General features: G+C 39.0%; 1 protein-coding gene across 1 annotated transcript in view; it reads right to left on the bottom strand.

Moving 5' to 3' along the window:
* Nucleotides 1-367: 367 nt before the first annotated feature.
* The window catches only part of LOC108513372 (protein Hook homolog 3-like), a gene marked incomplete at its 3' end in the record, with an annotated part of 31,393 nt that continues 18,786 nt past the window's right edge, over nt 368-12,974 (bottom strand). Inside the window, exons 3-4 of the mRNA XM_017849113.1 lie at nt 4,920-4,992; nt 368-418 (exon numbers count right to left, since the gene is read on the bottom strand). Of these exons, the coding sequence (XP_017704602.1) occupies nt 368-418; nt 4,920-4,992 (124 nt within the window). The remainder of the gene's footprint in view (nt 419-4,919; nt 4,993-12,974) is intronic.

Raw genomic sequence — 12,974 nt, 5'->3', positions numbered from 1 at the left:
CAGAGGACAAACCGAGTTCATCTAGGGGTGGGGGGTTTGCCAAGGAATAAAATGAAAGTAGACAATGGTGCATGAACTCTAAAACTATCTTCACAAGGAAGAAAAGACAGAATTAATAGATGACATAAAGTAAAATTTGACATTAATTAGTAATCATTTACAAACTACCCATAATACAGTGAAAAGGATCATCCATCTATTAACTGACTCACAGATGGTTGGTTGAACCATCATCCTATTATAGAAATTATAAAATGAAGGACAAACTGATGATTAATTTTGAAAGCAATTTTTCCTTAACTTGAAATTATAAAATTAAACTATCCTATAGTAATACTTCTAAGCAGAATGAGAAAAAAGTCTTTACCTCATGATTATAATCCAAGATTCCTTTTAAAATTTTCTTTAAATTGCTTATCTGTTTAAAGAGACAGAAAACAACTGGGTAAAAGGCATGACAGATGAAAACATAATTTAACACAAAAAATTTCTGAGCCAACCAATCACTGCAGTTAATCATAAAGTAAATATTAAAAAATAAAATTCAAAGGCATATTTGAATTATTATCATCATCATCATCAAAAAGTACTATTATGGCTTTATATAATCCAAGAGATTTATAAAACAAATTATGTCTCCAATTATGTAGAATTTTCAACGTTATGACCACACTGACAACAACTGGAGGGTAACTGAATGAGACTTAACGATAAGATTAAATTATTTAGGTTTTCTGTGGGTAAAGTAAAAATATGCCATCCTTAATGAAGACTTGAGTTCAGAGCTATTCTCCCCAGAAAAGTCAAACTGCATCTACATAGAAATTAACTTCTAAAGAGAGTATTAAGCAAAAATTATAGTAAAATCTCTTTAAAATAACCCATAAAGTATAATGTCTTTAAATTCTTCCCCTACCAGAAAAAAAAAACCAAAACTACTGTTTCTTCAGTTGATCATCAAAGTAAATGTTTATGAGCCCTGTTAGGTGAAGAATAGGCAGAATCACCTGCCCTATTTATTGTAAACTATAATTTTTTCTTTTTGTTTGACCCAACTCATACAGTTTTATGTTAGGTTAAATGGGTATGTGATATAGCTCTATTGATTATTTTATTGATCTAGCTGTCCCTGGCTGGTGTCTGTAGTTGAGACATCCTAGAAAACAAGCTAGTAGGGACTGAGGCTTTCAAATAAGAGCCTGAATGACAGCAATGGGATCCAGTACTTAATTAAAGGCATATTTATTTGTAAGGAAGAAAATAAGCTGAAAACTTGCTTATTTATTTTTACAGGTCTCATAAAATTAACATGCTTAAATGTCTATAAAAATTTGTAGATATGGAAAATGCATAATATGCTTTATCTCTTTCATTCTAGGATGTTCATTTTCCCGTATTTTTAATGTTTGAAATTAAAATGCCTTGAAAATCAACTACCATTCATTTAAAATGGTCGTTTTTTAAATCACATCACAAAAAGCTATATCTTATCTTTATTTATTTATTTTTTGACACAGAGTCTCCCTCTGTTGCCCAGGCAGGCTGGAGTGCAATGGCGCGATCTCGGCTCACTGCAACCTCTGCCTCCCAGGTTCAAGCAATTCTTGTGCCTCAGCCTTCGGAGTAGCTGGAATTACAGGCGCCTGCCACCACACCTGGCTAATTTTTGTATTTTTAGTAGAGATGGGGTTTCACCATGTTGGCCAGGCTGGTCTTGAACTTCTGACCTCAGGTGATTTGCCCACCTTGGCCTCCCAAAGTGTTGGGATTACAGGCGTGAGCCACCGTGCCCGGTCGTATATCTTGTCTTTAATCAATGGCATCATAAAATTGAAGTATAGCATAAAATAAAGTATAGAGAATAAGAAGTTCAGTCCTGAATGTTAAGACTATGATAAACTTTTCTACCCGTCTCCATATACTACCACTGCCCTACTCATGACACTGGGGACAGCATATGTGGGTATGTACATCTATCTGTGTGCCTACTGGGAGGAGATATACAACTCCTTCTGATTAAGCCAGTAAGCAGACACAAAATGATTAGTAGCATTATTTTAAACATCATAAATTGTTTTAAACATGCTGTAACATTAAACAAATTTTTTTTTTTTTTTTTTTGGAGACTGAGTCTTGCTCTGTCACCCAGGCTGGAGTGCAGTGGCGCAATCTTGTCTCACTGCAACCTCTGCCTCCTGAGTTCAAGCAATTCTCATGCCTCAGCCTCCAGGGTAGCTGGAATTACAGGCACCCGCCAAAAAACCTAATTTTTTTTTTTTTTGAGACGGAGTCTTGCTCTGTCGCCAGGTCGGAGTACAGTGGCGCCATCTTGGCTCACTGCAACCTCTGCCTCCAAGGTTCAAGTGATTCTCCTGCCTCAGCCTCCCGAGTAGGTGCGACTATAGGTGCGCAATACCACGCCCAGCTAATTTTGTATTTTTAGTACAAATGGGGTTTCACCATGTTGGCCAGGATGGTCTCCATCTCTTGACCTGTGATCCGCCCACCTCGCCCTCCCAAAGTGCTGGGATTACAGGTGTGAGCCACTGTGCCTGGCCTAATTTTTATATTTTTACTAGCAAGCGGGATTCACCATCTTGGCCAGGCTGGTCTTGAACTCCAGACCGCAAGTGATCCACCTGCCTTGACCTCCCAAAGTGCTGGGATTACAGGCGTTAGCCACCGCGCCTGGCCTGCCAGGTTGAGGCAGGAGGATAGCTTGAGCCCAGGAGTTCGAGACCGGACTGAGCAATATAGCAAGACCTCATCCCTACAAAAATTTAAAACATTAGCCTGGTGTGTTGGCATGCACCTGTGGTTGAGCTCAGGAGGTGGAGGTTGCAGTGAGCTGAGACCGTGCCACTATACTCCACCCTGGGTGACAGAGTGAGAGTTTGTCTCAAAAAAAGTAAATAAAAATAAATAAACTGCCTGCCCTTGAAAGATTGTTTAGAAATTAAAACAGGGCCGGTCGGGCGCAGTGACTCACGCCTGTAATCCCAGCACTCTGGGAGGCCAAGGCAGGCGGATCACCTGAGGTTAGGAGTTCAAGACCAGCCTAGCCAACATGGCAAAACCCTGTCTCTATTAAAAAATACAAAATTAGCTGGGCATCATGGCGTGCGCCTGTAGTCCCAGCTACTCGGGAGACTGAGGCAGGAGAATCTTTTAAACTCGAGAGGCGGAGGTTGCAGTGAGCCGAGATTACACCACTGCACTACAGCCTGGGTGACAAGGTGAGACTCTGTCTCAAAAAAACAAAACAAAACAAAACAAAACAAAACAAAACAAAAACCAAAAAAAAACCAAAAAAACCTCAGTGCCACTAAACAGTTTTCATTTACTAGCTTAGTAAAAAGAAGGAACTAGATTTTGGCAAACCCAATACTTAAGCAATAAATAAATATTTTTGTTATCAAACATGTTTCTTGGGGAAAATATAAAGATAACTCAAGCTGAACATGTCTTAAGTTCAGGCACCTCACATGCTTAAATCATTTGTATGTCTGAGTCTTCACCAGTCTGTATCAAAAAGAAATGGCTGCAGGTTTCTCCACTGTCAGACATGAAAACTACTGGGTCATAACAATCAATTTAATGTTAAGAAAATCACAGAGATGGAGAACAAATTACAGGTTGCACGGGATTAGGGGTGGTGTGGATGTGGTTATAGAAGCAGCACAGGAAGCTGTGTGGTGACGGAATAGTTCTGGGTCTTCACTGTGGTGGTAGTTACACGAAGCTACATATGAGACAGAGCTACACAGAACTGCACGCACTAACACAGAGTGCAAGTAACCCTGGTGAAATCTGAATAAAATATGGATTTACCAATGCCAGTTCCTTAGTTTTGATATTGTATTATATTTATGTAAGATGTTACCACTGGAGAAACCGGGTAAAAGGTACACATAACCTCTTAGTACACGTTTTTTGCAACTCCTTGTGAATCTATAATTATTTCAAAATATAGGCCAGGTGTGGTGGCTGATGCTTGTAATTCCAGCACTTTGAGAGGCCAAGGCGGGTGGATCACCTGAGATCAGGAGTTTGATACCAGCCTGGTCAACAGGGTTAAACCCCGTCTCTACAAAAATGCAAAAATTAGCTGGCTATGGGGGCAGATGCCTATAATCCCAGCTGCTTGGGAGGCCAAGGCAGGAGAATCACTTGAACCAGGGAGGCAAAGGTTGCAGTGAGCCAAGATTGCACCACTGCCCTCCAGCCTGGGGGACAGAGAAGACTCCATTTCAAAAAACAAAAACCAAAATATAAAGTTAAAAAAATAATTTAGTGGATTACAACAAACATTTTTAAAAATAAAATGCAAACATCACTGCCTAACATAAGGGCAAAAACCTCTTCAGCTACGTACACGCACACATTTAGGTGGGAAATTGGTTGTAATGTAAACTTTTTTTCTTATTGTAAGTTTTGGTTAAAGAAGCTTGTAAAATACTTAAAGGTTACTAGGAAGGAAATGGAAATGTTTCATTCTCTGAGTGTTTAGGATACAGTTAATAATGATCAATATTATCTTATTATAACTACCACATGTACTGTTCTAAGTACTTGGCATAATAACTCATTTCTGTGAGGCAGAAGCTATATTAATCCTCATTTTACAAATGGGGAAACCAAGGCAAAGGAAGGTCACAACACCTCCCCATAGACAGTAAATGGCAGATCTATGATGTGGACACAGGCACACTGGCTCCATGCCCTTGGTCGCTATGCATTACTAACTTATGTTATGCGTAGGCGCACAACTCCAGGTGAGTTCAATCTTCAATTCTACATTATTTCATTGCAGGCTACCTAAGTTTCTAAAGCTCACTGGATACATCAGACCAAAAAAATCAACAGATATTATACACATACAAATATTTAAAGATTTAACAGATGGAAAAATAAAATACCTTTAGCCTCCAATTATCTCCTACTTCAGTTTTGATTCTGTTTAGCCAATTTTCATCAAAATATGCAGGATCTCTGCAAAATAAGAAAAAGCTTACATATTAAGATCATGTAGCTATCGAGCTAAACAAAGAAAATTGAATCTTATTGCATATCATCACTTAACTGCAACATAAAAATGTATTTGACACATATTAGCCACTAAATAACTTTACATGTTAGTAACCGTCAAGTTGGCCAGGTGTGGTGGATCACCCTGTAATCCCAGCACTTTGGGAGGCTGAGGTGGGCGGATCACTTGAGGTCAGGAGTTCAAGACAACACCTGGCCAACACGGTGAAACCTTGTCTCTACTAGAAATAGAAAAATTAGCCTGGTGTGGTGGGACACACCTGTAATCCCAGCTACTGAGGAAGCTGAGGTGGGAGAACCCCTTGAACCCAGGAGACAGAGGTTGCAGTGAGCTGAGATTACACCACTGCACTCCAGCCTGGGTGACAGAGTGAGACCCTGTCTCAAAAAGAAAACCAACAAAAACAACAACAACAACAACAAAAAACAGTCAAGAATCTACCATAATTGCAGATTCTCTTAAAAGTCAACTTGACCGTTAACACATAATTAATGACACATTTTTTGGTTGTTTTTTTGTTGTTGTTGTTTTGAGACAGAGTCTCGCTCTGTCACCCAAGCAGGCTGGAGTGCAATGGTGCGATCTCGGCTCACTGCAACCTCTACCTCCCAGGTTTAAGCGATTCTCCTGCCTCAGTCTCCCAAGTAGCTAGGATTATAGGCCCACACCACTATGCCCGGCTAATTTTTGTATTTGTAGTAGAGACGGGGTTTTACCATGTTGGCCAGGCTGATCTTGAACTCCTGACCTCAGGTGATTCATCCACCTCGGCCTCCCAAAGTGCAGTTTAAAGACTGTGTCATTGCCCCTGGCCAATGACACAGTCTTTAAACTGATAAATATATAAAGAAAGTTAAAATAAGTTTTTCAGTTAATATTTCAATGAACTCCATCACCTAATACATCAAAGGTCACCAATAACATCACTAAATTCTGATTTATTCAAATAATATAAACTGAGAATCTATTTTCTCAGATGTAGTACTAGGCTTTGGACACATCTGAAAACCACTGTTGTTTGCAAAAGACTTAAAAAATTTAAAACACCAGTGTGGACAAACACATCGAAATGAGGATAGAATCTGAATATCCTTTATATTTTCCCAGGAAAAATTTCTATGGGAAAATTTCCCATATTTCTAATAAACACAAGGAAGGCAGGAAGGGAGGGAGGGAGGACAAAACTTTTCAAACCCAGCATGAGCCTCATTTTACAGATTTTGAAATTGATCCTCTAAAAATTAAATTATTTATCTAAGACCGCAGACAGAACATCTAAGTTTGTCCTGCTTGAGCAATTGCTAAGTCCAAAAATCTTTCCATAACACTACAACTGTCTCTATTCACCTCAAAAAAACAGAAAGACAATGAGACTGATAGGTTAAGAAAAAAACATGTTTCAACTTTTACTGTAACTCATACTGATAAATACACAATCAGTATTAAATTTTATTCAAATTAGCTTAAAATGAAGCAACATGATATTCAGAATTTTACCTATTATGAAAAAAGAAAACTGTATTTATTTTAGGTAATAAGCATGTTTTTTTAAAGTTACAACTAAGTTACCTCTATAGAAATCTGTTATGATTATTTTTGAAGCCTGTATCATATCACTGGATAACATATTAACTTCATTATCTATTTACTTTTAAAAACAGCTTTATTGAGAAATAACTCACATGACACAATTTACCCATTTACAGTAGACAATGCATTTTAGTATAGCCAGAGTGGTACACCTATCACCACAATCTAGTCTTAGAGCACTTCCATCTTTCCAAAAAGAAACCCTATCTCCATTAGCCATCACTCCCGTTTCCCCTTCTCTCCAGCCCCTGAAAATCAATAATCTACTTTCTGTCTCTATGAATTTGTCTATCCTGGACATTTCATATAAATAAAATCATACACTATGTGGTCTTTTGTGTTTGGCTTCTTTCAATCAGCATGTTTTCTAAGGTTTATCCATATTACAGCATGTTATCAGTATTTCATTCCTTTTTGTGGCTAATATTCCATTTATAGATATATCACATTTTGTTTATTCATTTATTTGCTGATGTAACTTGGGTTATTTCCACTTTGAGGCCATTATGAATAATGAAGCTTTGAACACTGCTGTACTAGTTTCTGTGTGGACATTTGTTTCATTTGGGTATATGTCTAGCAGTGAAACTGACGGGTCCCATGTTTAAAATGTGAGGCAAGGCCAAACTCTTCCAAAGCAGCTATATTTTGCATCCTCACCAGCAATGTATGTTCTCTACAGCCTCGCCAACACTCATTATTATCTGTCTTTTTAGTTATAGCCCTCCTAGTGGATGTGAAGTGGTGTCTCACAGTGGTTTTGATCTGCAATTCCCTAATGGCTAACGATGCTGAGCATCTTTACATGTGCTTGTTGGCCATTGTATATCCTTTCTGGAAAAAAAGCCTACTCAATTATTTGCACATTGAAAAACTGTTGTCTTTTTTATTGAATTGTAAGAGTTTTGGTTTTTTGTTTAATATTCAGGATACCAGCCAACAGACATATGACATCTGAATATTTTCTCCCATTTTGTAGGCTGTTTTTCCACTTTCTTCTTCTTCTTTTTTTTTTTGAGACAGAGTCTCACTGTGTTGCCCAGGTTGGAGTAGAGTGACACAATCTCAGCTCACTGCAACCAATTCTTCTGCCTCAGCCTCCCAAGTACCTGGGGTTACATGGCGTGCACCACCATGCCCAGCTAATTTTTGTATTTTTTTAGTAGAGACAGGGTTTCATCATGTTGGCCAGGCTGGTATTGAACTCCTGACCTCACCTGACCTCAAGTGATCCGCCCACCTGAGCCTCCCAAAGTGCTGGGATTAGAGGCTTGAGCCACTGTGCCCGACCATGTCTTTCTACTTTCTTGATGGCATATTTTGCAAACAAAGTTGTTAATTTTTTTTTAAGAGATAGGTTCCCACTCTGTTGCCCAGGCTGGAGTGAAGTGGCATGATCACAGTTCACTATAACCTTGTATTTGTATTCCTGAGCTCAAGTCATCTTCCCACCTCAGCCTCCAGAGTAGCTAGTGGTAAGACACACCACCATGCCTGGATAAATTTTTTTTCTTTCTTTTTTTTTTTTTTTGGAGAGATGGAGTCTCACTATGTTGCTCATGCTGGTCTCAAACTCCTGGCCTCAAGTGATTCTCCTGCCTTGGCCTCCCAAAATGCTGAGATTACAGGCATGAGCCACTATACCAGATCAAAGGTTTTAAATTTTGATGAGGTTCAATTTATCTATCCTGAACTTTCTGTGTCATATCTAAGAGGCTCCTGCCTAATCGAAAGTCATGAAGATTTATTGGTACGTTTTCTTTTAAAAGTTTTATATAACTTAGCTCTTACATTTAGGTCTATAATCCATTTGTGCATGGTGTAAGAAAGGGAGCTAACTTCATTGTTTGGCACGTGGATAATCATACTCATCTATTTTTGTTTTTTTTTATTATTTTATTTTATTTTATTTTTGAGACGGAGTCTCGCTCTGTTGCCCAGGCTGGAGTGCAGTGGCCGGATCTCAGCTCACTGCAAGCTCCACCTCCCAGGTTCATGCCATTCTCCTGGCTCAGCCTCCCGAGTAGCTGGGACTACAGGCGCCCGCCACCTCGCCCGGCTAGTTTTTTGTATTTTTTAGTAAAGACAGCGTTTCACCGTGTTCGCCAGGATGGTCTCGATCTCCTGACCTCGTGATCCTCCCGTCTCGGCCTCCCAAAGTGCTAGGATTACAGGCTTGAGCCACCGCGCCTGGCTATTTTTGTTTTAAGTTACTTTATTTGAGGTTCTTCTGTGTTATTAAAAGAAACCAATTTGAGCAAACTTATGCAAAAAAGGCAACTTACTGTAAGATCACTGATGCTATGGTACTAAAGATAGCTGGGCCTCACCAAGTATTGGACAATACTCTCTGACTTTCATCCTTGTTTCTTTCTATCCATCTACACCATTTTCTCTCCACAGACCAGCCTTTTCCTATTTCTCCATAAACAATACTAAAAATGGCTGCAGGTATGTTCCAAGCCTGTATCACTTCAGTCCAAGCAATTTGTTTGAAGACCAGCTGTCATTCAGTCCCAATTCTAAATCCCCAGGAAAACCTCAATGGTCCAGAGAGTCTCTTTTTTCATTCCTGGTCCAATTATATGCAGCGAAAAGGATGGGGGCTGCAAGGAGGACACACAGTACTTTAGGGACCACACTGGTCAGGAGAGAACTGAGTTCTCAGGTTCTCTGACTTATCAAAGAAACAGACATCCCCCAAAAGTGTTCTCTTTGCTTAAAACTTAGAAAAATAATCAAAAGAAAACAACTGAAGTAATTTCTACTAAAACATTAAAGAGTTATAAAACCAACTCACAAGTAAAAAAATATTCAATATTATTTTGATCCTTAACCTAAAAGCTATCACTTAAAAGCACAATCATTAGCAATCAAGTATTGCTTTCCAACTAAAAAAGACTCACACATGAATCTGGTGCCCTGCAGCTGATGACCATCCAAAGCCAACGAAAGGCATGAACCTACCAGAACCTACCACCTGAGCGGCAAGTCAGGTTCACTCAGTTGAAGGACTTAGTGTTTCTCTCACTAGAAAGACCCTTACTTTAAAAAAAAAAAAAAACATATTTAAAATGTCCAAGAAATTATATACTCCAAGATCTCCGAGGTTATAAAACACTTCATGTACAATTCAGAGTAATACATCTTATGAATAAAAGAACTCAGAGAAGTTCAAATACAATGTTTCAAATCAGGCATCATGATACAGCCTGCTTATTCCTTAAAAGACTACCAAATCAAAACCTAAGGATCATGTCTGAGCTCAGAAGGGTAGACAACAAAATCAGTCGCTACTATCATGTACACCACGTATGACACCAGTAACATCTGTATTATATCAGCAACATACCAGGCATTGAACCAGGCACTGCACATTCACAAAAGCACTGCAGGGAAGGTAGGTATTATTATCCTTATAGTTAAGGAACATCAGACTCAGAAATTAAGTAATTTTCCCAAGCTCAATCAGACAGTTACCTGTCAGAGTTGATAGTACAATTATTTTTTGTTAAAACAGATCAGGAGAGTTCAACACATAACCAGTTCTAGTAAAACACTAAGGTCCTGTGGCTAATTATCCCCTTCATGCTCTGTAAACTAGGTCACAAGTAGAAAAAGACCAGCGTCATTGTCATTCTATGACCTTCCTGTTCATGAAGGGCAGGCATTTCCTCTTGTTCCTTGCTATCCTTGCTATGTGGCTGGCACATAGCAGCTTCTCAGTAAATCTGGTTAAAGGGACAGCACTTAATAAGTTTCCAATTTACTACTCAGGCAAAATATACCAAGAATGGTACTCTTTAGCCTTCTCATATTCAATATTACTTTCCCTAGTAAACTCTGAAGCCATATACGCAGGCATCTAGCCGTAGCTTCCATTGCCGTAAGTACTTCACAATTTCAGTAATGTTTTCTAAAGATCCCTTAATTAATGGTCGCAGGCTAGAATAAAACAATATAAAGGTAACTTTCTCAAAACTCTTAAGAGATGACAGTTCTGCATAGATACGTAAATAACAAATGGTAATCTTACTGGGGAAGCTCTTCATGAGTAAGAAGCTATTATTAGCTTCTCGTTATGTCTTAACTCCTGCTAAAGAAAATATACAAAATCACTTCCTTAATTTGCCAGTAACACATTTACTTGTTTATAACTTTTTGTACCAGTCATAGCTTAAGCTAAAGGAAAAGCCTACTAATTTTAATTATTAGAAAAATTCCAGAAGTATATTGTCTTCTTACATCAAATGCCTTCACAGAAATTTAAAAAAAGAAAAAATTAAATTTTACTTCTACTGCTAGAATTATTTAAGCAATGCAATTTTCTTTCTTTTCTTTTCTTTTTTTTTTTTTGAGAGAGAGAATGTCTCGCTTTGTTGCCCAGCGCTGGAATGCAATGGTATGATCTCGGCTCACTGCAACCTCTGCCTTGGGGGTTTAATTGATCCTCCCACCTCAGCCTCTCTAGTAGCTGGGACTACAGGCATCCACCACCAGGCTGGGCTAATTTTTGTATTTTTAGTAGAGACAGGGTTTCACCATGTTGACCAGGCTGGTCTCGAACTCCTGACCTCAAGTGATTCGCTCACCTCGGCCCAATGTAATTTTCTTAATGAAAGCAAATAAGATGGGATCCAAAACAAATGTATTTGGTTTCATTTCTTAACAGGGCATCTTTACTAGCAAATTTTAGTGTTTTTTACAGATATGTTGATTCTTAGGCATGACTATTTCCTAATAACCTTTTAATGACCTAAAATAATCTTAGTACTCTGCCATTAAATGTGTGTTAGAGTTGACTATAATAAAATTTCACATCCATAATGACAACAAAAATTTGGCAATTTACACTAAGGCCCTAAGTCAAAATAAACAATACAGGTACATAAGGGATAGATTCCAACAGACAACTTAGTGTACAATAAAAAATATCCATTTATGAGACATTCCAGCAGGGTCCACAGCTTGACTTTCATCCTATTTTCTTTTCCCCCTTCTCGAACTTTGAAAACAAAAACCAGTGGCACTTGGAGGCACAACTTGGCACTTCTGACCTTACTCTTTCAATCAAGCATGTGGTTGTGTTATAATAAAAAATATATTTGGTCTCTATCCCTTATTTCCTGGCACTGATCTCCTAAACTCTTGGAATTTCCTGAGTGGAGTGTCTTTTGTAACTCATAAGGAGCTCCTTTAAACCATACCAGAGTTTATGCTAAAGAGGGGATTCACTGTTGGCCCCTTTATTGCCTCAGGATGGGGGCTTGTCACAGAGGAACCAACCTTATTAGAGGTTGGAACATTCAGCCCCAAAGGGAAAGGGAGGAGGTACTGGAGACTGAGCTCAATCACATGACTTCAATCATACCTATGTAATGAGATCCCAAATAAAAACCATTAACAACAGAGTTTGGCGAGCTCCCAGGGTGATGATCACCTCAACGCGGTGGGTGGGAGGCATGCCCAGAGAGGGCAGGGAAGCTCTGCACTGCCCCCAGTTTTGTTTTTTGCCATATGCTTCTTTTGCATTGGCTGTTACCAAGCTGTATCCTTTATAATAAAACTGATTGTAATTATAGTGCTTTCTGGAGTGCTGTGAGTCATTCTAACAAATTATCCAACGTAAGGGCCCTGCTCTTAAAGCCCCTGCTGGTCATGGGAACCCTTGAATCTGTGGTTGGCTGGGTAGAAGTACAGGTGCACTGAGGACTATTTCCAACTAGTTGTCTTTTGGCACTGGGACCTTAACTTTAATTTGTGGGGTCTATACCGTCAACCCAAATGAAGAGGATGAAGCACAAAATATGATTTAAAGAGTTCACCTGAGCCAAAGCAAAGACAGCTGCCGAAAACACTTAGACCCCAGTAACCTTGGATATGAGCTCCATTTGGCCTTTGTTATGTGCAGGTTTGTATTTCAAGGTTTCAAAAAAGGGGGGTTGGGGAGACAGAGAGTAGGCTGATACAAAGTTGTAAGGAATTCTCACTGATTTACAGAAATAGCATTGATTAGTGACTGGCTAGACACCTTTAAGTTACAGGTGTGGATTATACTGTCCGGTGCAGCTTTATTAGGTTAATAATGTACAGCTACTTGTGGCAACAGCAAGCACTTTCAAGAGATGAACACACAGTGCAAAGCGGGAGTAGGATGTGACTGCTGACCCATCTTAATGTCTCTCTGCGTCTTATAATTTAAAAGGACTCATTCCTCAGATAAAAGTTCTTTTCTCAATACTTATTCTGGGTAGTTCCTGTCAGAATTGAAGGATTGTGCCCTTAACTTGTAAGGTCTGAGCTAACTCAGGTAATTAGGATCAGAATCCAATGG

The sequence above is a fragment of the Rhinopithecus bieti genome, unplaced genomic scaffold (genome assembly GCF_001698545.2).
Source record: "Rhinopithecus bieti isolate Rb0 unplaced genomic scaffold, ASM169854v2 scaffold_33021, whole genome shotgun sequence".
Taxonomy (NCBI): Eukaryota; Metazoa; Chordata; class Mammalia; order Primates; family Cercopithecidae; genus Rhinopithecus; species Rhinopithecus bieti.
This window is presented reverse-complemented; position numbering and strand designations above follow the sequence as displayed.